General features: G+C 33.2%; 6 protein-coding genes and 1 long non-coding RNA gene across 7 annotated transcripts in view; 3 read left to right on the top strand and 4 right to left on the bottom strand.

The window, feature by feature from the left end:
* The window catches only part of LOC128397556 (tachykinin-like peptides receptor 99D), a 37,775-nt gene extending 36,253 nt beyond the window's left edge, over positions 1–1,522 (bottom strand). The window contains exon 1 of the mRNA XM_053358294.1: positions 275–1,522. Within this exon, the coding sequence (XP_053214269.1) occupies positions 275–906 (632 nt within the window). The 5' untranslated portion in view covers positions 907–1,522. The remainder of the gene's footprint in view (positions 1–274) is intronic.
* Positions 1,523–1,676: 154 nt separating this feature from the next.
* Positions 1,677–6,648, bottom strand: LOC128397544 (condensin complex subunit 1-like). Its single transcript, XM_053358279.1, is given in 5 exon segments — positions 1,677–2,162; positions 2,242–3,184; positions 3,187–6,113; positions 6,230–6,305; positions 6,415–6,648. Coding segments are annotated over 5 exon segments (4,416 nt in total). The 5' UTR covers positions 6,530–6,648; the 3' UTR covers positions 1,677–1,807.
* Positions 6,649–6,705: 57 nt separating this feature from the next.
* On the top strand, positions 6,706–8,614 carry LOC128397575 (protein arginine N-methyltransferase 1-like). The gene is given in 4 exon segments (XM_053358314.1): positions 6,706–6,861; positions 6,998–7,248; positions 7,251–7,358; positions 7,427–8,614. Coding segments are annotated over 3 exon segments (1,455 nt in total). The 5' UTR covers positions 6,706–6,861; positions 6,998–7,016; the 3' UTR covers positions 8,542–8,614.
* Positions 8,615–11,864: 3,250 nt separating this feature from the next.
* Positions 11,865–13,300, bottom strand: LOC128397578 (uncharacterized). Its single transcript, XR_008326973.1, has 2 exons — positions 12,260–13,300; positions 11,865–12,067 (listed from the first exon to the last, which is right to left on the bottom strand). It is a non-coding gene; the product is annotated as an uncharacterized LOC128397578 (long non-coding RNA).
* Positions 13,301–13,426: 126 nt separating this feature from the next.
* Positions 13,427–15,854, top strand: LOC128397573 (cyclin-dependent kinase 11B-like). The gene is made up of 2 exons (XM_053358312.1): positions 13,427–14,832; positions 14,901–15,854. The coding sequence occupies exons 1-2, from the start codon at positions 13,546–13,548 to the stop codon at positions 15,606–15,608; spliced, it is 1,995 nt and encodes a 664-aa protein (XP_053214287.1). The 5' UTR covers positions 13,427–13,545; the 3' UTR covers positions 15,609–15,854.
* A 53-nt stretch (positions 15,855–15,907) lies between these two features.
* LOC128397577 (condensin complex subunit 1-like) lies at positions 15,908–20,919 on the bottom strand. The gene is given in 8 exon segments (XM_053358316.1): positions 15,908–16,499; positions 16,579–18,394; positions 18,397–18,716; positions 18,794–19,150; positions 19,152–19,962; positions 19,965–20,431; positions 20,512–20,587; positions 20,661–20,919. Coding segments are annotated over 8 exon segments (4,326 nt in total). The 5' UTR covers positions 20,776–20,919; the 3' UTR covers positions 15,908–16,135.
* Positions 20,920–21,723: 804 nt separating this feature from the next.
* On the top strand, positions 21,724–24,092 carry LOC128397574 (uncharacterized). The gene is made up of 4 exons (XM_053358313.1): positions 21,724–22,219; positions 22,373–23,038; positions 23,163–23,222; positions 23,500–24,092. Exons 1-4 carry the CDS (start codon positions 21,730–21,732, stop codon positions 23,895–23,897), a joined length of 1,614 nt encoding a protein of 537 aa, XP_053214288.1. The 5' UTR covers positions 21,724–21,729; the 3' UTR covers positions 23,898–24,092.
* The last annotated feature ends 650 nt before the right edge of the window (positions 24,093–24,742 follow it).

Raw genomic sequence — 24,742 nt, 5'->3', positions numbered from 1 at the left:
TATAAAGTTAACTTGAAGTCCTCTTAACAATTTACCATCAATAATGTTATATGTGTGTACTAATCAAATGATTGAACATCAATTGTAATAAATTTTGTTTACTCTCAATTCAATTAGTTGATATAAGGATAACAACAAGCAATAAGCAATAGCAATGAAACCAAACAATTTGAATTGTAACTTGATTATCTTTGGATTGTAATAATAAGGTTGTTGTTGTTGCTGTTGATGTGATGATAATAATAGATTGTATGAGTTAATTGTTTACACTTACCGATCAATTGAAATTGCCATTAAGGTCAATACGGAGGCAGAAACTGAGACAATTGCAATGAAATTTGATATCTTACAATAAAGTGTACCAAAAGGCCAATCCCCGTTGAGCATACAGGTAAAGTTAAAGATAACATTTAACGTGGACACCATGATGTCCGCTACCGATAGATTAACGATGAAATAATTAGTGACCGTCCTCATCCTTTTATGGGCCAAAACGAGCCATATCACTATCGTATTACCACCGGTGGCAACTAATATCATCCCACCGAAGACCAGTGTCCAGATAACTTGTTGCCACCAGGGAAGGATAAACTTATTTCTTTCCAGAACTGAATTATCGGATGAATTTAGTAAATGGCTTTGATTGTTGGTTGAATTTGAAAGGTCAAATTCAATGAATTCAGATGAATTGTAACCAAGTAATGAAAGATTATCATAATCATTGAATTGAACATGATTAACATGAGCATTATTATTTACACCAAACACATTGACACTATTATTATTATTATTATTATACTTATTGCTATTAATTAGATTAACGGTTGATAATAAATCACTGATCATTGATGAATCATTAGTAACGATTGATAAAGATTCATGGATTAACATTGATGATAAATTCATTCCGTTTGGTTGATTAAAGACTTTACAAAGTGAATTAAAATTTTGATTATTATCTGAAATTTAATTCTTTGCTCTTGTTTATGACACAATTTAAATTTTACAATTGTTGATCTTTAATTGTTGAGCACATGATTAAAGGTTTTGTTGTTGATTTAGAATTTTGTTTTAATGATAGTTTGTCATTGGAATTGAACAATTTATGTATATGTATAATGTTACTCGTTAATGGTTATGATTTTTACAGTTGATCTTTGTAGTTAGTATATTTTTAATCACTCTATGGTAATTTAAGGTTGTATTTTTGTTTGTCTGATTGTTGATTAATTGGTGAAACTAATTGAAATGGGAAAACATTGATTAAGGTTTGAATTACTTTTGTTCAGATCTTTTTTTTTTACTCCTTGGTGAGTGAGTTTTTGTTTATTTGCTGATTTTTGTTCAAAAATTGGATTTAAAGTTTAACCCAATTTCTGATTAACTGGTTTAAATTTGATTCTGATCAATTATTTCTCATGTCATAACATATTAAACTTTAACATGCAATTCCCATGTAAATATCATGGCTACTAAATTCATGGAATAACTAAACTCAGAGTTTTGTAGTCACACTAAAACTAAGGTGAAAGCGATTCAATTGATGATTTGTTTTCACGCAGTCTCGAAGTTTTTTTTATCTTCATCCTATTTTATCGTCTTCATCTTCATCTTCATCATTATCGTCATCATCAACCGACATTATCACCATCTTCAATTTATCTTCATTCTCACTGTTTATTGATGTTAATCACTGATTGTCATTTACATGCAATCAAATGACGATGTTTAATAAAAAAGACAATCAGCTTCTGATAAATGGTTTAGGTTTCAGTTTGATTGCTCTTAATATTTTGGTAACAATTAATCAATCATCGCCTGTCGAGATCATAGTTTTTTCATTTTCGTTTTCATCCTCGTCTTCTTCTTCTTCATCTTCTCCTTCTTCTCCATCTTCTTTAGCAATTTCATCTTCATCAACTCCTTTGTTCTTTGCCTGTTTCAGTTTCGTCTCAAATTCCTCCAGCATTTGTTTCGTTTCGTTTTTAAGACCTGTTGTTTTCTTTGCATTTGTGACAATCGACATGAACAATTCGTAAACTGCTGCGACCGATACTTTGTCAGCGAAACAGGAAAAGTTTTCGAATAGTTTGGTGATTGATTTATCGGAATACTTGAGTAAACTCAGACAGAAGGATAAATCAACCCATTGTCGCTCATTTCTGTGGAAAAGGTAATAAGAACAAAAAAAGATGATTAGAACCACTGACCGAAATCATTTGAGAAATTAAAGAAACTTACAGAGTGTTTTTGAATCTTTGGCACATTTTCTCTAAGAGACCAATAGTATGACGTTCCTTGTCAATGAGTTCGAATAGGAAACGCATGATGGTTCGAAAATCGTTCTCTTCGATTCCAACCTTCGAATCTGATAGATTACTGATTATATCAGGTAGCACATTGTAGACAGCGTTTAGCTTCTTGCTTAATTGGGTAAAAAATAGTTTTGCATAACATGAAACATGCTCCTCTGGGTCAACCATGAGTTTCGCCATCTCACTGATTTGATCTTGTACTTTAATCATGTCAGATAAAATCAATCGTGAGATCACTTTGAGCGCATTGGTGCGGACCAAGACACAATCATCTTGTAATGATTGATATAAATGGGAAGTCCAAGGTTCCAACAGGTTAGGAAATCGAACACATAAATCACCAACTGCGATAATTGTATTAGATCGGATTGCAGGATCTTCGGCTTTCTTGAGAATTGTGATCAATAAACGAATATTGTTCTTACAAAAGTTCTCACTAATCGCCATCATTTTTGCCAATGTGAGACTTGCAGCAGATTTTAATTGTTCATGAGGATAATTTTTAGGATCACTTGCTACTTTGACTACAATTCGAGACAATTTAGCGAGTAGATTTTCATTCTTATCGTGAGGATCAACAATCTCGGAATTACAAAGAGATGCAATGAATTCAGCCTCAGCATCTTCTGCTGATACAACTCCTGTTAATCCTAATTCATCATCATCTTCATTTAAACCTCCACCAGTTGATCGTCTTCCTGATGATTTCCTCCTACTCATTGAAATTACAGTTTGAGATAAACTTTTCCGGTTATCTCTTTCCTCTTTAATTGCATTTCTTGTCTTTAACTCGGTGAAAACATTAACTTCCAAATGAATCAAAAGATTCATTGCAACTGAACCAATACTGTGAATGAAACGAGCTAATATTTTGGAGGAACCATAAGTAAATCATTGCTAGTAGAGCTATTTGTTGATTGACTAGGAAGAAATACTTCATTATCGTCTTCTCTATCATCTTCAGCTGTTGAGTTGTTCTTTGATTGGGATTGTTTGTATTTCATGAGATGACGAATCATTCCATATAAAATCTCTTCAGAAATTGTATCCGGATGTTCAGCTAAATTGAATATAACTTTGAAAGCTTCTTCACACATTGGTAACCATCCATCATTTTCATCACCAGGAAACGTTTCGACAACAACTCGAACAATATTTACAAAAACTGAATGAGATTTCAAGAGACGATACGGAAGTTCAGCGGTGATGATTCGCCCCTGATTGGTCATCGCTTTAGAAAGAGCGGAACAAGTGTAACGAGCGAGTTGGAGGTCAGTTAGAGCTCTTTCTCCAAGACCCACGGAAACAAGAAGATCAAGATTTTTACGAATCAATTGTGGATTAGAACTTGCTAACATCGATATTAATTGGATACAAATTCGACTCTCTTCTTCGGTTGTTTGTCCAGATCGAAGTGAAAACTTGTCCCAAAGTAATTGGATCACATGTTTATCGAAACTGTTTGTTGATGACATTTCTCGAAGAAGCTCTTGTAGTGAGATTATCTCATCCAAATCTGATCCTTTAACCAATTCAACCAATTTACTCACAATTGATTTTGCTTTTTCGAGTCCAGTTTGTTCAGCATTTTCAGGCGCTTCGAACAATATCCTCTTATAAGCTTCGATCACTTCTTTTTTTGTTCCATCAGTTGAAAAGATTAAGATGATCATTTTTCGCAATCCAACTTGTGCTTCCTCTTTTATACCAAATTCGTAAGCAGTAACAAGAAAGTTGATCGCTTCTTGTACATCCTGTATGGTTTTCGAATACAGTAGAGTACAAACCAGTGGAACAGCCGATTTTAAGTATTTTGTCACTATGATTATATCTCGTAGATAGATGAGTACATTTTTTTGTTTCTCCAGTAAGTCAACCACTTTTTCGAGAGATTCTTCTGCTTGTGATTCACTTGCGTTCGAGTCTTTTTCACGATTGGAAACCGCTCGATTTATTTCACCTCTCATAGTTTCCTCACCTAATTCGATGGTCTTTTTCTTAGAAACTTGAATGTAAACAGTTTTACAGAATTTTACAATTTTCGATGCTCGAATATGAACAAGTCCGTGTTCTTCACCAATTCCTTCATCTTCGTTTTCATCTTCACCATTCTCGTTATCGCCATCGCCTTTACCATTCGTTTCATTGATCGTTTCGTTTTCTTTGTCCTCATTGTCTGCATCTTCATCGATACTCATACAAGTATCTTCGTTCTCAGATGCTCGACGTCGTTTTCTATTCTTCTTATTTCGACGACTTTTTTCACCTTTTCCTGAATTCTTTTTTTGCTGAATTGTTTCGTCCTCATCGTCTTTAAAAGCTTCGTTATCAGGAAACTTTTCTTTCATCAATGCGTAAAGTTGAACAGCTCTGTTGAAATTTTGTCCATCGATTTCTACTTTTAGCATTTCCGATAGAGAATCGAAATCATCTAAATCTATTTCGCCGTTTTCTTCATTGTCTTTATCACTTGCCACTCCATTTTCGATAATATTATCAATATTTTCCATGGCCAAAAATTGGAAGAAATCAATTTCGATTCCATCCCAAGCTTCCAAATAATTGTTCTCTTCGATTTTCTCTCCTTTACTTTCCAATTGTTCCCTCAATCTATCCAATTCCTCATATTTACTCTTTGCTCTCTCGTAGGCTGATGATAGAGCATTTAGATCCAATTGAACGGCGAATATATCAGATCGAAGAAAACAAGTCAAAAACTGAACAGCATATTTACGAACATAAGTTGTCTTATCATGAAGTCGACCAACAACCGCTTCCATCAGAGTGTCGAGTCTCACCAATGGGATTTTTCGTTCTGTACAAAGTCGACACCAAACTTGCAAAGCTCTTCCTCGAGTGTAAGATGAAACATCAAGTAAATGTAATTCCAACTTGTTAAGAAGTTCATCTCTCAAATTCTTCTCTCGATTACTCATTTTATCTTGACTCAAGTTTTTCGAGATGATTGTACCAATAATAGAAAGTGTCGCATTTCTCATTATGTATGAATCTTGATCAAGAAACGGCAACAGATTAGCAATTGAGTTCATCATTTCATTTGGACATTTTTCACCAATTTCACAAAGAAACAATGATATCGCTCTTGGTCCACTGGTGTCTCGAGATAAATCCCTTGTGTCCACTCTTTGTACTTCTCGAATAATCTCACTGATTAGTAAACTTTGATTGTGATTTTGAACAATTGATCCAACAAGTTGTCCAAGAATAGAAACCAAATTCTCTCGATGTTGTAAAAGTTGAATGATTTTAAGACAAAAACCCAAACTTCCAGAATACTTTTCTATTGTGTATCCAATTATGTGAAAAATATTATCCATCAATGGTTTATTACGATGGAGATTTTGATTCTCAATTAATCTCCAACAACAAGATGTAACACATCTTATCAAATCATCTTCAACAAATGCTGGTTGAAAGAGTAATTGTAATGGCATCACAATCAATTTGTATATTATGTTGACACATTTTTCTCGTTCACGATCATAACCACTGATTGTCTGTTCATTTGGATTCTTTTTCTTGGCCGAGGCTCGAACATCAGTTTGTGCTAATTTATTGGCCAAAACTGATCCTTCAATTATCTCCACAAGAGAAACAACAGAAAATATCAGCATCTTAAGTGTATTACATTTCGATAGTTTCTCACAAGGATCAGTGAAACAATTTGCTCGAGGCTTTTGAAATTCACGATTCAATTCATCTTCAAGTTGAGATAAGGCAGTAAGAAGAGTTTTGAAACATGTATTTTTACACTGAGATTCCAATAACTTGAAGTTTCTGTAAAAAAAAAGTTGCAAAGAAAAAAACATCATTAGACCAGAAGAGGAACAAATAAAAACCCGATTTAAAACGAAAGAACAAAAAAAACGGAAAAGAACAAAATTTTCGCTTACTTGATGGCAGAATAGATAAAATCAAAATCATCCAAAATAAAAGCAGCTCCTTTCAATCGTATTCTGGAATTGAGGTCTAATCATCACACGAAAGAACAAAAGTAAAACAATCAAACAAGTGTCAAACAAGTGTCAACAATTAGTTAATTAGAAGAAGAAAAGAAAAGAAAAATTTTCAAAATTACCATTCAAATATTCATTCACCTCTCGGACAGAATATTGTTGGGAGACAATGTAACTACTCTCATCACTGACGGAAGTTAAATCCTCCAATTTATTTGGAATAGAAAACTTGATCATGATCACAGAACATTTAATAAAAATAGAATTTACAAAAATAAAATTGATTTAATTGTCTGTGATTTAAAAAATAAACAATTAAAAACAAGAGAAATCACTTGACTTCTGTCATAACTTAACCGCCGTTTCAATAAATTGAATTTCTATCAACAAACCGGTAAAAAGAATTTCGATTTGCTATCAACAGGTGGCAGCGTTTGTGTTCCAAGAAAAACATGGAATTTGTTTTTCCTCATTTTTTCAAATTCCAATGGAAATTTAATTAACTAAATTAATTGTTTTAGCTTTTTTAATTGTTAATTTTCTTCTAATTAGCAACTTTGCAAAGATCTGTAAGTATTTGAGGCTGGATGCTACTTGTTGGATTCCTTTTTTTGTGAAAAATCTGACTGTTTTTCTCAAGTTGATTAATTCCGATTTCTGATTTTTTTTTGTTTTTGTTTTGTTTTTCTCATTTTGGAACTTTAGATTTAATTGCTGATTTATTATGTCTAATTGTGTAGTGGATGATGATTCTTCTGGATCAGATGATGATTATATTGAAGAGCCTTTTATTGATACATCACTTGAAGGAGTTTGTCTTTTTTGTGATCAAACTGAATCTGATTGTGAAAATTTACTTGGTCATTTGAAAATTGGTCATTCATTTGATTTGAGAGAATTTGCTTCCACTCATCATCTTGATTCAATTTTATATATTAAACTAATCAATTTTATCCGATCTGCCAAATGGGTCCTGAACAAGTTGCTGGAATTATGGTTAAAGATGATTGGAAAAAGGATGATTACATGAAACCAGTTAAAGAAAATGATCTCTTATTAACTTTGGGTAAAAAATTTTCTTCTCTTCATCTTGGTGTTTATTCAGTTTTCTAATAAATTACATTTTTTTTCCAGATATTGGTGATGACTGGGATGATTCTGAGGATGTAAAGTTGACACCATCTCAACCACCTTGTGAACAACAAACTGAACTCTCAGTATTACAAGACGGAATTAGAAAGATCCAAACTTTAATCACTGACATTACCAACATGGATGATATAAGTGATTCCAATCAAAATTTAGACAATGACAGTTACTTTTTCAGTTATGCTCATCACACCATCCACTGGGAAATGCTTTCCGATCGACCACGAACTGAAACATACCGTAAAGCGATATTAGACACCGATAAATTTCTCGGAAGTTCTTGTCTTGATATCGGTTGTGGAACTGGAATTTTATCTCTATTTGCATTCAAAGCGGGAGCAAGTAAAATCGTCGCCGTTGATCAGAGTGATATAATTTATTCTGCTATGGATATTGCACAAGAAAATGGAGCTCATGATGCAATTACCTTCAAAAAAGGTAAATTAGAAGACTTGGAATTTAATGATAAGTTCGATATAATCGTTTCCGAGTGGATGGGATATTTTCTACTCTTCGAGGGGATGATTGACACCGTAATCACTGCCAGAGAGAAATATCTTAAACCAGGAGGTTTAATGTTACCCGGAAGCTGTTCAATCTTCATGGCCGCTTTGTCCAATGAAAAGATTTACAATGAACGGATTAATTTCTGGAACGATGTTTATGGATTTAAAATGACCTCAATGAAGAAAGATGTTCTCAGTGAGGTTTTAATTAAAGAAGTTAATAGTCAATCTCTTGTCAGTGATCAACTTGAGGTGAAAAAGTTTAACCTGTCAACTTGTACAATCAAAGAAGCTCAACATGTTGAAAGCTCTTTCTCATTAACAATTAACTCTTCAGGTATTGTTCATGGGCTAGTTTTCTGGTTTGATTGTTATTTCGATGGATCAAATTGTATCACATTAAGTACCTCACCACATTCACCATCAACTCATTGGAAACAATCAATTCTATTTTTCAAAGAACCAATTAATTGTAAAGAAGGTGAAAGTTTAACTGGTAAAATTGAATTATTTAGAAATTGTGATGATTTTCGAGCTCTGCGAATACAATTAACGATTGATGGTAAAGGAATTCAAAAATACATCATGAATTAGCTATTCTAATTGTAGCCAATTGATTTCACTATTTTCTTAATTTATCAATAAATTATCCAAAGAAAGTAAAAAATTGTTATCAGCCACAATTTCATCGGTTGAATTTGGTAACCGAATGAAGGAAGAGAAAGAAATGTGGGATCGACATTCACAGTCGAAAAAATCTCACCGCCATCGTCCATATTCAACATCATCTTCATCACATAAGCCTCACCGTGATCGGCATCATCGTTCATCTCGAAGTCGACATTCTAGGGATGATCCAAGAGACCATAGGAAAGAAGATGAAAGATGCAAACTTGAGGAGAACGAAAATCAGAATCAAATTATTGTTCTAAATATTTTAATAATTAAATATTTTTAAAAATATTTAAACTTATATTAGTATAGTTTTATTAGTATAGTGATTTCGATATAATATTTTTCTCATTTACTCTTACAAATAATATATATCGATGGTGGAGTTGCAACACTACAAGAGTAACTACAACATGGAAAAGTTTGTTCAATGAAATGAATTCTGTTGATTAATACCCAAAGGCATTCTGCCGGCGGTACAGCACCCTGCTATATGTTAGGCTTGTCCCCTCCCAAGTGCCTTTTAAATTCCCGATAATGTCTTTCACCCAAAACAAACAAAAAACCAAAAAAAAAGTACAAAATCGAAAAAAAACTTAAATGAGCTCATTGACAAAAAAAACAAATTAGCGTAGGGTATTAGCTGGGAAGAATTCGGGGTTAGCGCCCCCGGGTTCTTTTTTCATTATATTGGAATCGATAGATTTTTTTTTCGATTGATTAGCTGTTTCTCATTCACTCTTACAAATAATATATATCGATGGTGGAGTTGCAACACTACAAGACAGGGACAAGTTTGTTCAATGAAATGAACATGAATGAGATGTTGAGGGTGGAAAATGGAACTGGAAGGTGATCCTCATTATGGATCAACGAACTGGTAATGGAATCGATGGTTATGTTTTCAATATCTTCAATGATGAACACTGAATTTCTTTGACGATGAAGACCACATAATGATGATCGTTTTTCCTCTTGTTCGATAATTTGACTTTTTATCCATTCACCGACTCCACGAATATGAAGCCAGATAACATTTTCCATTTCTGGAGCACTACTTATGGCAAACAGATGCCATTTGGCGATATAGGGAATTTGTAGATAAATATAATCACCGGGATAAAAAATAAACTAAATAGCATTTCGAGTAATCAATGAATCAACCATTAGAACTTTTATAAATTCAATTGAATAGAAACTATTGAGTCTCTCCATGGAATGTATAGCCAAGGAAATAACTAAAGCTTCTTTGTTTGCTCGAAATTTTTGCCGCGCCTTAAAATTATCATAAACAAAGGTACAGAGGTGATTTCACTTAGAGAAATTATCAGCGCTCCCTACATAACTGAAAAGGTTAATTTCTCAAAGGTGAACTCATTCCTTTTACCTAAAGGTACTAATCCACCGGGAGGAGACTATGAAAACCGACTTTCCCTAAGTGAAATCACCTCTGTAGTTCCATCTATCAACTGACCTCATAAACAGAGTTTAGAACTCGAACTTAAAACTGAAAAACTTTTAAGCAAAAAGCTGAACGGTAGTTTTTAGAACAATAATTTGATTCTGATTGTCGTTCTCCTTAAGTTTGCATCTTTCATCTTCTTTTGTACGATCATCTAGAATGTCACTCAGATGAAGATAATCCGATCACTGATTATTGATAGATGATGTTATATGATCGGTGAGATTTTTCGACTGTGAAATCGATAATTTCTTTCTCTTTCATTCTACCAAATTCAAATGAAATTGTCTGATAATTTTACATTTCGATAATTTATTGATAAATTAAGAAAATAGTATATATTATTATTATATTTAAGATTATATTTTTTTCTTGGCCGAGGCTCGAACATCAGTTTTTTGTAATTTATTGGCCAAAACTGATCCTTCAATTATCTCCACAAGAGAAACAACGGAAAATATCAGCATCTTAAGTGTATTACAATTCCAATAACTTGAAGTTTCTATGAATCAATGGAAGGAAAAAAATAAAACCGTTGAGAGAAAATATCACAGAGAAAGAACAAAGTTAACTGTTAAGTGTCTGACCTTTAGAAATAACAATCAACCGATTATCCTGATTTGAGTGAATGATTAAACCAACCAATTTGATATTCTAATTCATTATTCAATTAAAGTGATCAGTTGAATATCCAAAATAATAGATAAACAGTCAGTCAATATATTAAATTGTTTAGTCATTTGAATAACAAGTATTGTTAACCTAAATGACATTGTTTTTATTTCCGAGCCTTGAGTTGATAAATTAAATTAAACAACAACAACAATTAATTAGTCACCCAACATGAGGGATCAATTAGTTATGATCAGCAAACACCTCGACCTTTAATTAACATTGGAGTTTTATTTTTCTGTGTTTTTCCAACAATTTGCTTACAATATCTGACAATTTGTCTTATAATACTTGACAATTAACTATCAAACTAAAACACATTTATCGAGTTTGATACTTTTGCAATTAAAGATCAAATCAATCAATGTCTCACAATTAAATTGATGAACTTGAGGATTGACTAATTAAGTGGTTGAACTTACTCTATGATCAACTTTGGTACAAAATAAATTGCAAGATAAGTATAACAATTAAACCGCAAGTAAATAACAATGAGACCAGTGAATTGATTAATTGTTGATTCCATGACAATTTATTAATCGTTGCAATAGAGCTTCAATTAAGTTGATTAATGACAAGGGCAGATGAATGATAATTATTTCGGTCAATCGCTCAGACGATTGTGATGATAAAAACTTGAATAAGACTTGAAAGTTATTAGTAGATTAGTTAATCAGTTGAATAATCGTTAACTATGAACCGATTCATTCATGGTGTTTTTAATCAAATTTCACCTCAGGAATCGTTGGAATCGTTACTGTCACCATGTATATTGTAGTTATCGGCAAAGGGTCAAATTGTTGGGTCAATCTGGAATCACATGTAATATGTTCAGTTACAGGGACACGTTTTTTCACTGGAAGTTTTATATTCAATGTTTATGAATTTCCTTGAACCTTTAAAACTTTGACAATTCCCTTGTTCTTAAAGCTCAATCTAGTATGACAATCAAATGACCTTGAAACTCTATCCATACAGAATGACCAGAATACTATTCAAATGTGACAATTTCATATCTGATGAAATGTCATAATTCAATTCTGAGGTGTAAATGTTCAAAGGCAAAAAAGTTACTGAGAAAGAAAAACTTTCAGCAAACTGAAACTGTTCATTGAAATTAAAGATTCACTCTTATTATGTGATGATTAAGTTGATTGAAAATCGAAAAATTAATTGTTTGGGAAATGGGAATTTAATTATAATCAGAAATAATGAAGGTACAATTTAGTTAATTAGTATCAACCTTAGAGATGATTCCATGTTCTTTTGGATGAAGCCAAGCATCAATTTTACGATAAATTGGATTGTCCTTGACTAAGAAAATTAATTTGATTGTTGAATAATGAACAATATGATTGAGAGAGAGACAAAAAAATTAATTACAATTTGTACTTGATTAACTATCGTAAAAGTAAATTCCAATCGATTTCCTATTGATTGGAATTGTAATTGTTAATTATCAGCGGAGGGGAAATATTGTTAAATTTTATCGTAAATTAAACTTACATATTTTATCAAAACTGATCGATGATGATATTGATTGATTATCGGCCTTAGGTCGTTTATTTGGTGTCGAATCGTCAACCAAAGATGAATAGTCCATATTATCGTGGTCAACATTTGATGGGTCAAGTTTTTCATACGTTGATTTCATCTTGTTGACCGATAGCCGATCAATTGTATCAATGAAAAACGATTTAGGAGACATTGATTGTTTTCTATTCTAAAACAATTAGAGTAACAAAATAATATCAACACTGAGAAAATGATGAACAACAATTAACCACAGTTAGAGATTAATAATTTGATACACTAATTGTAATTATAACGATGGTGGTGAAGATGAAGGTATCACAAGGAATTAAGGTTAACTAATATTTGTTGCGAATAATTTGTAAAGTAATTAGACAATTGATTGGATCACAATCAATGGAAAATAAAATAACTTTCAGAGAGAAAATAAATTGCTAATGATAACCATTGAATTTAGAAGTTACAATGAGAAAAAAAAATTGAACAACAATCAGCAGAATTAACAATTGGCAAAGGAAAACAATCAACTGACAATGACGGACATTAATCGGTGAAACTAATTGATATCAAACTGAATCAACTTGATTAGTGACTTTGATTTGATTTACAGTTTTTTTTTTCGTTGTTCATTAAACGACACCAACAATCCAATGATTACTTTTTCTCTCTGACAATTAACTGTGAGTTTTCATTTTCTATTCATTTTTAAATTATGTCACATCTTTTCTCTCTCTCTCAAGTTAATCAACTGATTGTCGTTTACAATTTTCTGGTTAATTGGAAACAAATCAATCAAATCAATCACGATTTACACTTCTAAGGTCAAATTGATTGAGATTATTTTCTCCGTCATCTAAATTTCTTATCAAAGGAATTAAATTAATTGTAATTGAAAGAAAGTTCATTAAATTGTTGCCAATTTAAAAATCTCTTCTCATTTTCTCCTTTCATCCTGAAATCCTTTCTTACAAGCCAACACCAGTCAGTCTCTACCAATTTTAACTCATTTTCCATCAATGTGACAATTAAAATGAGAAGAAATTAACTAATGATGATAATCAATTTTTTCTCTCAAATTTGAATCGCGCGCCCAAAGAACAGCAAATCTAAGCCAAGAACTGTTTCCATGTTGATATAAACAAGATTCTGTTTTCGGATTATCCGAATCGGATTGTTTTCATCTTTAATTGATGGTAATTTTTAAATTGTTTGGTTTATTTTCTCATTGTTTTAGTTAATTATGTTTCTTTCAAACGACTATGAATCGTAAATTATCGAAAGAAGGTAAAAAATTGTTATCTGCTACAATTTCATCGGTTGAATTTGGTAACCGAATGAAGGAAGAGAAAGAAATGTGGGATCGACATTCACAGTCGAAAAAATCTCACCGCCATCGTCCATATTCAACATCATCTTCATCACATAAGCCTCACCGTGATCGGCATCATCGTTCATCTCGAAGTCGACATTCTAGGGATGATTCAAGAGACCATAGGAAAGAAGATGAAAGGAGAAAAACTCGAGGAGAAAGACAACCAGAATCAACAAGAGAATCAACTAGAGAATCGACTAGAGAATCAAATTATTATTCTAAAAAACCACCGTCTAATGAATCTGATGTAAATAAGAAATCTACTCATGGTGATAGAGAATCTGATGATAGGAAGAGGAAAATATTCGTCCAAGATGTGGAAATGTCAGATGATGGAGAAGATAAAAGTGAAGTAGATGATTTAAGTCATGATACAGCTTCTCATCCAAGTGGAGATGCAACAACCGATGAATGTGTAGATGATATTATAAGTCCTGCGAGAACAAGTGAAGAAGATGAAGACCAAGACGAAAATAATGTTACACCAAAGAATGATGACGATGATGAAGATAATGCAGATAATGATGATGACGAAGGTGGTGGTGGTAGTGAAGATGAAGATGACGATTCATTGACATACGAACCTGTTGAAGATAAAGGTGAATCAACGCCTGAATTGAAAGAGAAAAGTTCAAAGAAAGAATTAGATAAAGATAAAGAAGGTGAGGTTTCAATAGAAACTGAGGAACCCAAGAAAGATGAACGACCCTCTTATTATCCCGCAATTCAGGGCTGTCGAAGTGTCGATGAATTTGAACGATTAAACAAAATCGAAGAAGGAACTTACGGAGTTGTTTACCGTGCTGAAGATAAACGATCTGGTGAGATAGTTGCTCTTAAACGAGTTAAAATGGAGAAAGAAAAAGAAGGATTTCCGATAACTTCGCTGAGAGAGATCAGTACTCTTCTTAAAGCAGCTCAACATCCGAATATTGTGAGCGTTAAAGAAATAGTTATCGGCAGTAACATCGATAGTATATTCATTGTTATGGAATATGTTGAACACGATTTGAAGAGTTTAATGTCCACGATGAAACGACCCTTCACCTTAGGGGAAGTTAAAACTTTGATGTTACAATTATTAAGTGCGGTCGCTCATCTTCACGACAATTGGATTTTACATCGAGATTTAAAAACATCTAATCTATTATTTAGTCACAAAGGTATCTTAAAGGTGAGTCTTAATCTGCTTTGATTTCAATCAAATGGTTAACTTTTCATTTTATTTTCTCAATTCCTCAGGTGGGTGATTTTGGGTTAGCTCGAGAATATGGTTCTCCTCTTAAAGCTTATACACCGATCGTGGTCACACTTTGGTATCGATCTCCTGAACTGTTGTTACAAACGAAAGAGTACTCATGTCCCATCGATATTTGGTCAGTTGGATGTATTTTTGGTGAATTGTTGACGATGAAACCGTTATTTCAAGGGAGAACCGAAATGAATCAACTTGACATTATTTTTGAATGTTTGGGAACACCGAATGAAAAAATTTGGCCTGGTTACTCTGAATTACCTTTACTGAAAAAGGTTTCATTCTCTGAACATCCTTACAATAATTTAGTTAAACGGAAACTGGATAAAGTTAATTTAAGTGCCAAAGGTCTTGACCTTATCAACAGATTTTTAGCTTATTGTCCAGAAAGACGAATCACCGCTGAAGAAGCAATTAAACACGATTTTTTCAACGAAACACCCAAACCATTAGATCCCTCAATGTTTCCAACATGGCCAGCGAAAAGTGAACAAGGATTAAATCGAACACAAAAATCGAAAAGTCCAAAACCTCCTTCTGGAGGTAAACTTTTCTCCAAACAATTAGCCACCGATGATGATGAAAAATTTGTGGGCTCAACACTTGGGTTGGCATCAACATCAACCTCAGGATTTCACATGGGATCAGCGGCCGCTGGTAAAGCGGCTAAAAGTGGTTTCAGTCTGAAATTTTAATCAAAAATCCAAAAGCCAAAATGTAGCAAATGAGATTTGCTTTAACAATTAATCCATTCTCAACCATTGACTTTTTTTTAAACAAAACAAACTAACGATGTATTTATAATTGTAAAGTGTTATTTTTCAAATGATAATCAACTCGATAACTTGTAAAATCTTGATAAAATGATTATTTTCTGTAGGAACAAAATTAATGTAAAGAATGACAAATCAACTATCAATTCATTTTGATACAAACGAAAACAGATCGCTTAACTTTCATTTGATTTCGGATCTGATTACAAAACAGTTGATGATATGTTTATAAACATAATTATATTTATGATAAATTGGTAGAAATTGATACAAATTATGTGATAATATTTACAAAATGAATCAACTTGTCTAATTGAGAGCCTACCAAATACTTTGGTATTTGTTTCCATATAACATACGAAAATTTCGTGATACTTTGATAGTCTTCTTTGAATAATAACAATGTTGGTAAATAAAATATTTGACGAAAATATTTAGAATTAAATAACTCAAGTTGATTGATCTTTGGCCGAGATCACAGTTTTTTCACTCTCGTTTTCTTCTTCATCTTCATCGTTTTCCTCTTCATCTCCTTCTTCTCCATCTTCTTTCGCAATTTCATCTTCATCAACTCCTTTGTTCTTTGCCTGTTTCAGTTTCGTCTCAAATTCCTCTAACATTTGTTTCGTTTCGTTTTTAAGACCTGTTGTTTTCTTTGCATTTGTGACAATCGACATGAACAATTCGTAAACTGCTGCAACCGATACTTTGTCAGCGAAACAGGAAAAGTTTTCGAATAGTTTGGTGATTGATTTATCGGAATACTTGAGTAAACTCAGACAGAAGGATAAATCAACCCATTGTCGCTCATTTCTGTGGAAAAGGTAATAAGAACAAAAAAAGATGATTAGAACCACTGACCGAAATCATTTGAGAAATTAAAGAAACTTACAGAGTGTTTTTGAATCTTTGGCACATTTTCTCTAAGAGACCAATAGTATGACGTTCCTTGTCAATGAGTTCGAACAGGAAACGCATGATGGTTCGGAAATCGTTCTCTTCAATTCCAACCTTCGAATCTGATAGATTACTGATTATATCAGGTAACACATTGTAGACAGCGTTTAGCTTCTTGCTTAATTGGGTGAAAAACAACTTAGCACTACAAGAGACATGTTCTTGTGGGTCAACCATAAGTTTTGCAATCTCACTGATTTGATCTTGTACTTTAATCATGTCAGATAAAATCAATCGTGAGATCACTTTGAGTGCATTGGTGCGGACCAAGACACAATCATCTTGTAATGATTGATATAAATGGGAAGTCCAAGGTTCCAAAAGGTTAGGAAATCGGACACATAAATCACCAACTGCGATAATGGTATTAGATCGGATTGCAGGATCTTCGGCTTTCTTGAGAATTGTGATCAATAAACGAATATTGTTCTTACAAAAGTTCTCACTAATGGCCATCATTTTTGCCAATGTGAGACTTGCAGCAGATTTTAATTGTTCATGAGGATAATTTTTAGGATCACTTGCTACTTTGACTACAATTCGAGACAATTTAGCGAGTAGATTTTCATTCTTGTCATGAGGATCAACAATCTCGGAATTACAAAGAGACGCAATGAATTCAGCTTCAGCATCTTCTGCTGAAACAACTCCTGTTAATCCTAATTCATCATCATCTTCATTTAAACCGACACCTGTTGATCGTCTTCCTGATGATTTCCTCCTACTCATTGAAATTACAGTTTGTGATAAACTTTTTCTGTTGCTTCTTTCCTCTTTAATTGCATTTCTTGTCTTTAACTCGGTGAAAACATTAACTTCCAAATGAATTAAAAGATTCATTGCAACTGAACCAATACAGTGAATGAAACGAGCTAATATTTGCGGGGAAATCATAATTGGATCAGCTTTGTGAGAGACATTTGATGATAAAGTGGAGCCTTGACTAGATGCAAAGACTTCATTTTCAATCTCTGTATCATCTGAAGACATTGAAATTTTCTTGGACTTAGATTGTTTGTATTCCATGAGATGACGAATCATTCCATATAAAATTTCTTCGGCGATCGTATCTGGATGTTCAGCTAAATTGAATATAACTTTGAAAGCTTCTTCACACATTGGTAACCATCCTTGAGATTCAATACGAGGAAATGTTTCAACTACTATTTTGACTATACTTTCGAATACCGGATGTGATTTCAAAAGGCGATATGGAAGTTCATCGGTCACGATCCTTTCCTGGTTGGTGACTGCTTTAGAAAGAGCAGAACAAGTGTAACGAGCGAGTTGGAGGTCAGTTAGAGCTCTTTCTCCAAGACCCACGGAAACAAGAAGATCAAGATTTTTACGAATCAATTGTGGATTAGAACTTGCTAACATCGATATTAATTGAATACAAATTCGACTCTCTTCTTCGGTTGTTTGTCCAGATCGAAGTGAAAACTTGTCCCAAAGTAATTGGATCACATGTTTATCGAAACTGTTTGTTGATGACATTTCTCGAAGAAGCTCTTGTAGTGAGATTATCTCATCCAAATCTGATCCTTTAACCAATTCAACCAATTTACTCACAATTGATTTTGCTTTTTCGAGTCCAGTTTGTTCAGCATTTTCAGGTGCTTCGAACAATATCCTCTTATAAGCTTCGATCACTTCTTTTTTTGTTCCATCAGTTGAAAAGATTAAGATGATCATTTTTCGCAATCCAACTTGTGCTTCCTCTTTTATACCAAATTCGTAAGCAGTAACCAAAAGTTGATTGCTTCTTGTACATCCTGTATGTTTTTAGAGTAAAGTAATGTACAAACTGCAGGTACTGAAGATCGAAGGTACTTCGTCACAGTAATGATATCACGTAAATACAAGAGGAGACTTTTTTGCTTCTCAATCGATTGCATCAATTTTTCCAAAGATTCTTCAGTCTTTGTTTCGTTCAAAGTTGAATTAGTTTCTTGTGATCGCGAATTGGAAACCACTCGACTTATCTCTCCCCTCATAGTCTCATCACCAAGTTCATCGTTCTTATTCTTGGACAATTCTAAGTAAATGCTTTTACAGAATTTCACAATTTTCATGGCACGAAAATGAGCCAATCCGAGTCTTCTTCTATATGCTCATCAGTATCTTCTTCTTCACTTTTGTTCTCATTATCAGTGTCATTTTCATCGGCACTTATGTCATCACATTTTGATGTTTTCCTTCTTTTTCTGGTTCTCATACTTCGTTGACGTTCCTTCCTCTTCGGTTTCACTTCCTTCTTTTTCTCTTTTAAGTCTTCAGATTTTGAATCTTGTTCTTCATCGTCTTTAAAAGCTTCGTTATCAGGAAACTTTTCTTTCATCAATGCATAAAGTTGAACAGCTCTGTTGAAATTTTGTCCATCGATTTCTACTTTTAACATTTCCGATAGAGAATCGAAATCATCTAAATCTATTTCGCCGTTTTCTTCATTGTCTTTATCACTTGCCACTCCATTTTCGATAATATTATCAATATTTTCCATGGCCAAAATTGAAGAAATCAATTTCGATTCCATCCCAAGCTTCCAAATAATTGTTCTCTTCGATTTTCTCTCCTTTACTTTCCAATTGTTCCCTCAATCTATCCAATTCCTCATATTTACTCTTTGCTCTCTCGTAGGCTGATGATAGAGCATTTAGATCCAATTGAACGGCGAATATATCAGATCGAAGAAAACAAGTCAAGAACTGAACAGCATATTTACGAACATAAGTTGTCTTATCATGAAGTCGACCAACAACCGCTTCCATCAGAGTGTCGAGTCTCGCTAATGGAATTTTTCGTTCTGTACAAAGTCGACACCAAACTTGCAAAGCTCTTCCTCGAGTGTAAGATGAAACGTCAAGTAAATGCAATTCCAACTTGTTAAGAAGTTCATCTCTCAAATTCTTCTCTCGATTACTCATTTTATCTTGACTCAAGTTTTTCGAGATGATTGTACCAATAATAGAAAGTGTCGCATTTCTCATTATGTATGAATCTTGATCAAGAAACGGCAACAAATTAGCAATTGAGTTCATCATTTCATTTGGACATTTTTCACCAATTTCACAAAGAAACAATGATATCGCTCTTGGTCCACTTGTGTCTCGAGATAAATCCCTTGTGTCCACTCTTTGTACTTCTCGAATAATCTCACTGATTAGTAAACTTTGATTGTGATTTTGAACAATTGATCCAACAAGTTGTCCAAGAATAGAAACCAAATTCTCTCGATGTTGTAAAAGTTGAATGATTTTAAGACAAAAACCCAAACTTCCAGAATACTTTTCTATTGTGTATCCAATTATGTGAAAATATTATCCATCAATGGTTTATTACGATGGAGATTTTGATTCTCAATTAATCTCCAACAACAAGATGTAACACATCTTATCAAATCATCTTCAACAAATGCTGGTTGAAAGAGTAATTGTAATGGCATCACAATCAATTTGTATATTATGTTGACACATTTTTCTCGTTCACGATCATAACCACTGATTGTCTGTTCATTTGGATTCTTTTTCTTGGCCGAGGCTCGAACATCAGTTTGTGCTAATTTATTGGCCAAAACTGATCCTTCAATTATCTCCACAAGAGAAACAACAGAAAATATCAGCATCTTAAGTGTATTACATTTCGATAGTTTCTCACAAGGATCAGTGAAACAATTTGCTCGAGGCTTTTGAAATTCACGATTCAATTCATCTTCAAGTTGAGATAAGGCAGTAAGAAGAGTTTTGAAACATGTATTTTTACACTGAGATTCCAATAACTTGAAGTTTCTATAAATGCAATGGAGGGAAAAAAAGAAGAAAAAAATAAATACAACCGTTGAGAGAAAACATACCAGAGAAACACTCACTTGATGGCAGAATAGACGAAATCAAAATCATCTAAGATAAACGAAGATCCTTTCACCTTCAGCTTGGAATTAATTTCTGCAAAAAGAAAACGAAATCCGATAATTAATCAGTTATCAGTTTCAAAAAAAGTAAACAATCAAATTTTTACCATTCAAATATTCATTGACTTCCCGGACCGAATATTGTTGCGAGACAATATAACTACTCTCATCACTGACAGAGGTTAAATCTTCCAATTTATTTGGAATCGAAAACTTAATCATTTTAATTCGAGAAACACATTAATCGAAAATCGAAATGAAAAAAATGAGTCTAAACAATCAAAACAAAAAGAAAACTGATCACCAGAAGCGCGAATACAAAATAAGTTAACTGCTTTTTCTTAAAATTCCACAGGTGGAGACACTTTGCAATGGAAGATTTTCCCTAATCAGTTGTTCCTAATCCAAGATGTTTTTTAATCTCAATCCTTTAATCTTGTTTTTCCAATAATTTTGAAACCTTTTTAATTAACTTTCAGTGGAAAAGTGCAAAGGTTTAAAATAAATACAAGAAAGGATAATGATGGAAACCATTACTAAAGATCTTGCTGATTATATTGAGCAACGTGTTAATGAAGCTATGATACCAAAGGAGGAAAAATTAAAGAAATTGGAACAAGATAAAGCTCGTTTAATACGATTAACATCTGAATTAAAGAATGAGATAAAAAACATGAGAATAACTGTTTCCATGTATGAGAAAAGGATGAATAATCCATTAAAGAAGATTAATTCAATTGAAAATAAATGTGTTGGCTGTGATTTCAAAATTAATTCACCGGAAATGGTTGATGTTGTCGAAGTGGTTAAAGTGGTTCCATCAACAACAACAATAACTCCATCTGTTGCCTATTCGAACAAATGAAACAAATTCTTTTCTCTTCTAAATGGAAACCGGAAACGGAAAAAGTAATTTCATTTATTCGCCATGTTTATGTTCAATGGGGAGAAAAAAAGTTCTCCCCTTCCATTAACCAATAGGAAGAAAGGAAAAGTGTCTCCATCTATTGTAATTACCTTGAGAAAATTAAAAGGTTTTCTTTTGGCTTTAATTTTGCTGTTTCTCTTTCATTTCATTTTTCTCTTTTCAACTTTAAACGTGTCGAATTTTTTTTCTTCCTAGTTTTTGTTTGAGTTTTCATTAATTGTTCTCTTTGTAATTCACACATACACAACATGTCATATCGAAGTTATTCTGGTGGTTATTCTAATGGTGGGGGCTATTCCAATGGCGGTGGTTATCGTGGTGGAGGCTCTGGTGGTGGAGGTGGTGGCGGTGGTGGATACCGAGGTAATAATCCTGTGCTTGCTAAGCCTCCAGCCAACATGCTTGTTTTAAATGACTTCTACACTGGTGTTGCTGTTCGTAACAATTATCATCTTGATGAGGTTAATTTGTTTAGATCAAAGGAAGGTATTACCACTAGAGGTAATGATGTACCGGTTCCCATTATGAATTTTGGTGATTATCCATGGCCCAAGTTTATCTCTGTTGGTTTTGAGAGACAAGGTTATGATAAACCTACACCTATTCAAGCACAAGGTTGGCCCATTGCTTTAAGTGGACGGGACATGGTTGGTATCGCCCAAACTGGTAGTGGAAAAACTCTTTCATATATTATCCCTGCTTTTATTCATATTGAGTCACAATTTAATGAACGAAGAGGTAAAATGCGTTTTTGTTATATCTTTCTTTTTCTTCTATATCTCTTGCGTCATAGATTCATATTATTGAACTTGCTCACTCACTTGTGTTACTCATTGTTCCTTCTATTTTTTTCTTCTAAACAATGTTACTTTTTTTTGTTCTGATTTTTAGATTTCGGACCAATGGCTTTGGTTCTTGCCCCGACAAGAGAGCTTGCACAGCAAATCCAAGAAGTAGTAAACAATTTCCAAACCCGATTCTCCAGTATCTGCGTATTTGGCGGAGCATCAAAAGGCCCACAAATCAAAGAGATTCATCGTAATAGGCCCATGCTGGTCATCGCCACTCCAGGTCGATTGAACGATTTTATTGAAAGCGGTATACTTAGTTTAGCAAATATAAGTTTTCTTGTTTTAGATGAAGCCGATCGTATGTTAGACATGGGTTTTGAGCCCCAAATTAGAAAAGCTATTTCACAAATTACTTTGGCTAAAAGGCAGACCCTCATGTGGTCAGCTACTTGGCCAAAAGAAGTTCGTACCTTAGCTGAAGATTTTCTTCAAAATTATATTCAAATTAATGTTGGTGCTCTTCAACTTCATGCTAATCATAATATAACACAAATTGTTGATATATGTGGTGAAATGGAGAAAAAAGAGAAACTGTTCAGTCTTCTCACTGAGATAATGCGTGAAAACCGTGAAAATAAAATCATAGTTTTTGCCGAGACCAAGAGAAAGGTTGATGACCTTACTAAGCAATTACGATACTCTAATTGGCCTGCCATGTGTATACATGGTGATAAAAGCCAATCTGAAAGGGATTGGGTTTTGAAAGGTGAGTCAACAATAACCATTTTATCTATTGTTTATTTATGGTCTCTTTTTTTGTTATGTTATAGTCTCTCTTTTGTATTGATTTTTAATTTTTGTTTTCTTTTTCATTTTTTTTATCTAAACAGAGTTTAAAACTGGACATTCTCCCATCTTAGTAGCAACTGATGTTGCTGCCCGAGGACTTGGTAAGACATAAGTTTACTTTTTGACCCATGATTCAAAGGAGTAACGGTAAGTAAGTTGTTCCTTTGGGTCAAAATTCATTCAATATTTGGATGCTTTATTCAAAAAGTGCTCTTTCATTCATTGTATTTTCTTCTATATTTATCTTGACAAAAATTTCTCTTCATCTACTCTATTTTAGAGTGCGCGTAATTTAGCTTAAATTAATGCTTCTGTTTTTCTTTCCTTTCCTCTCTATCACCTTTTCTTTTTCATATTAACCTTTATTATTTTCTATAGATGTTGAAGACATTAAATATGTTATCAATTATGACTATCCAAATACTAGTGAAGACTATGTTCATCGGATAGGTAGAACTGGACGAAAAAATAAAAAGGGCACTGCGTATACCTTTTTTACCAAAAGTGATTCTAAACAAGCTAACGATTTAATCAATGTTCTCAGAGAGGCAAATCAAACAGTTAATCCTCAACTGTTTGAATTTGCCCGAACTGGAGGAGGAGGACTAGACAAATATCGTCAAAGGTACAAAACCAAAACTGGCTTCATTCCAAAGAATAGTTTCAGAGGTGGATTCGGAGGAAGGTCAAACGATGGGAACAATTATCCACAAAAGAGAAAATTTGATTCCTTTGATTCTGCGTCTAATGCCAAGAAGGCTCATTTTGATTATTAATCTCTCTCTTTCTCTCTCTCTCTTTATCTCTCTTTTTTTCTTTTTTCTCTTTCTCATACAAGTAACTTCGAGAAAAAATTTTCGACATCTAATTAATCAACCAGTTGATCAGTTTATAATTCGTTCAACTAATTTATCTTAATCAAAATAAAACAAAAACATCTCAACATTATGAATAAAAAACCTTAAAAAATATCATTACTTTCACTTGTTAGCACACTTGAAACATTTCATATTTCGATTGATTGAATGACAATCAATTGGAATCAAATTGATGCCAAATCCACTGAAAACGCGACAATTTAATGGTCTTGTTCTAAGAAAATCAGTTAATCACAATTCAGGAGAAATTGGCAACATCACAGAGGCATAAAGGTTAAGTACAAATACTTGTTGATTAATCAATTAATTAGCTAATTGATTTTCAGCATGAAAAAGAATATTAAGTAACCATAAGGTTACGACGAAAGACACCAGATGGCTCATCAGAATTCGTGATTTGTATTGACTGAATTTCTCTAAAGAAAAGTTTTTCATCTACAAGTCGCCACAACAACCATTCGCTTCTCATTCAGCTCACAATCAAGGTAAACAATTAAGTGAATTAAGTTGAATCATTAGCGATTGTAATCAACTATAACCGTAACCATTAACATTGACATCTAACTAATAATTAGTGTATTAGTATCAAGATATTAATCATTATCTTAAATGTACATCAATGTACCTCCTCTGGTAACAATTTAATAATATTGTTGATTGTTTGACAGTTAAATAAGTTAATGAATTAAAGTACAACAACAACAGTAACAATAATCTCATGTCAATCATTAGTTTGAAAATTT

This window comes from Panonychus citri, unplaced genomic scaffold (assembly GCF_014898815.1).
Source record: "Panonychus citri isolate SS breed McGregor unplaced genomic scaffold, ASM1489881v1 Contig00033, whole genome shotgun sequence".
In the NCBI taxonomy this organism is placed as follows: Eukaryota; Metazoa; Arthropoda; class Arachnida; order Trombidiformes; family Tetranychidae; genus Panonychus; species Panonychus citri.
Note: the sequence above shows the minus strand (reverse complement) of the source record. Positions and strands in the feature narration are given on the sequence as shown.

Bases quoted from the DNA above. Each gene is read 5' to 3' on its own strand.
- LOC128397574 (XM_053358313.1), top strand. From the start codon at position 21,730: ATGTCATATCGAAGTTATTCTGGTGGTTATTCTAATGGTGGGGGCTAT. The intron at 22,220-22,372 runs GTAAAATGCGTT...TCTGATTTTTAG, and splicing joins ACAATTTAATGAACGAAGAG to ATTTCGGACCAATGGCTTTG. The intron at 23,039-23,162 runs GTGAGTCAACAA...TTATCTAAACAG, and splicing joins AAGGGATTGGGTTTTGAAAG to AGTTTAAAACTGGACATTCT.
- LOC128397573 (XM_053358312.1), top strand. From the start codon at position 13,546: ATGAATCGTAAATTATCGAAAGAAGGTAAAAAATTGTTATCTGCTACA. The intron at 14,833-14,900 runs GTGAGTCTTAAT...TCAATTCCTCAG, and splicing joins GTCACAAAGGTATCTTAAAG to GTGGGTGATTTTGGGTTAGC.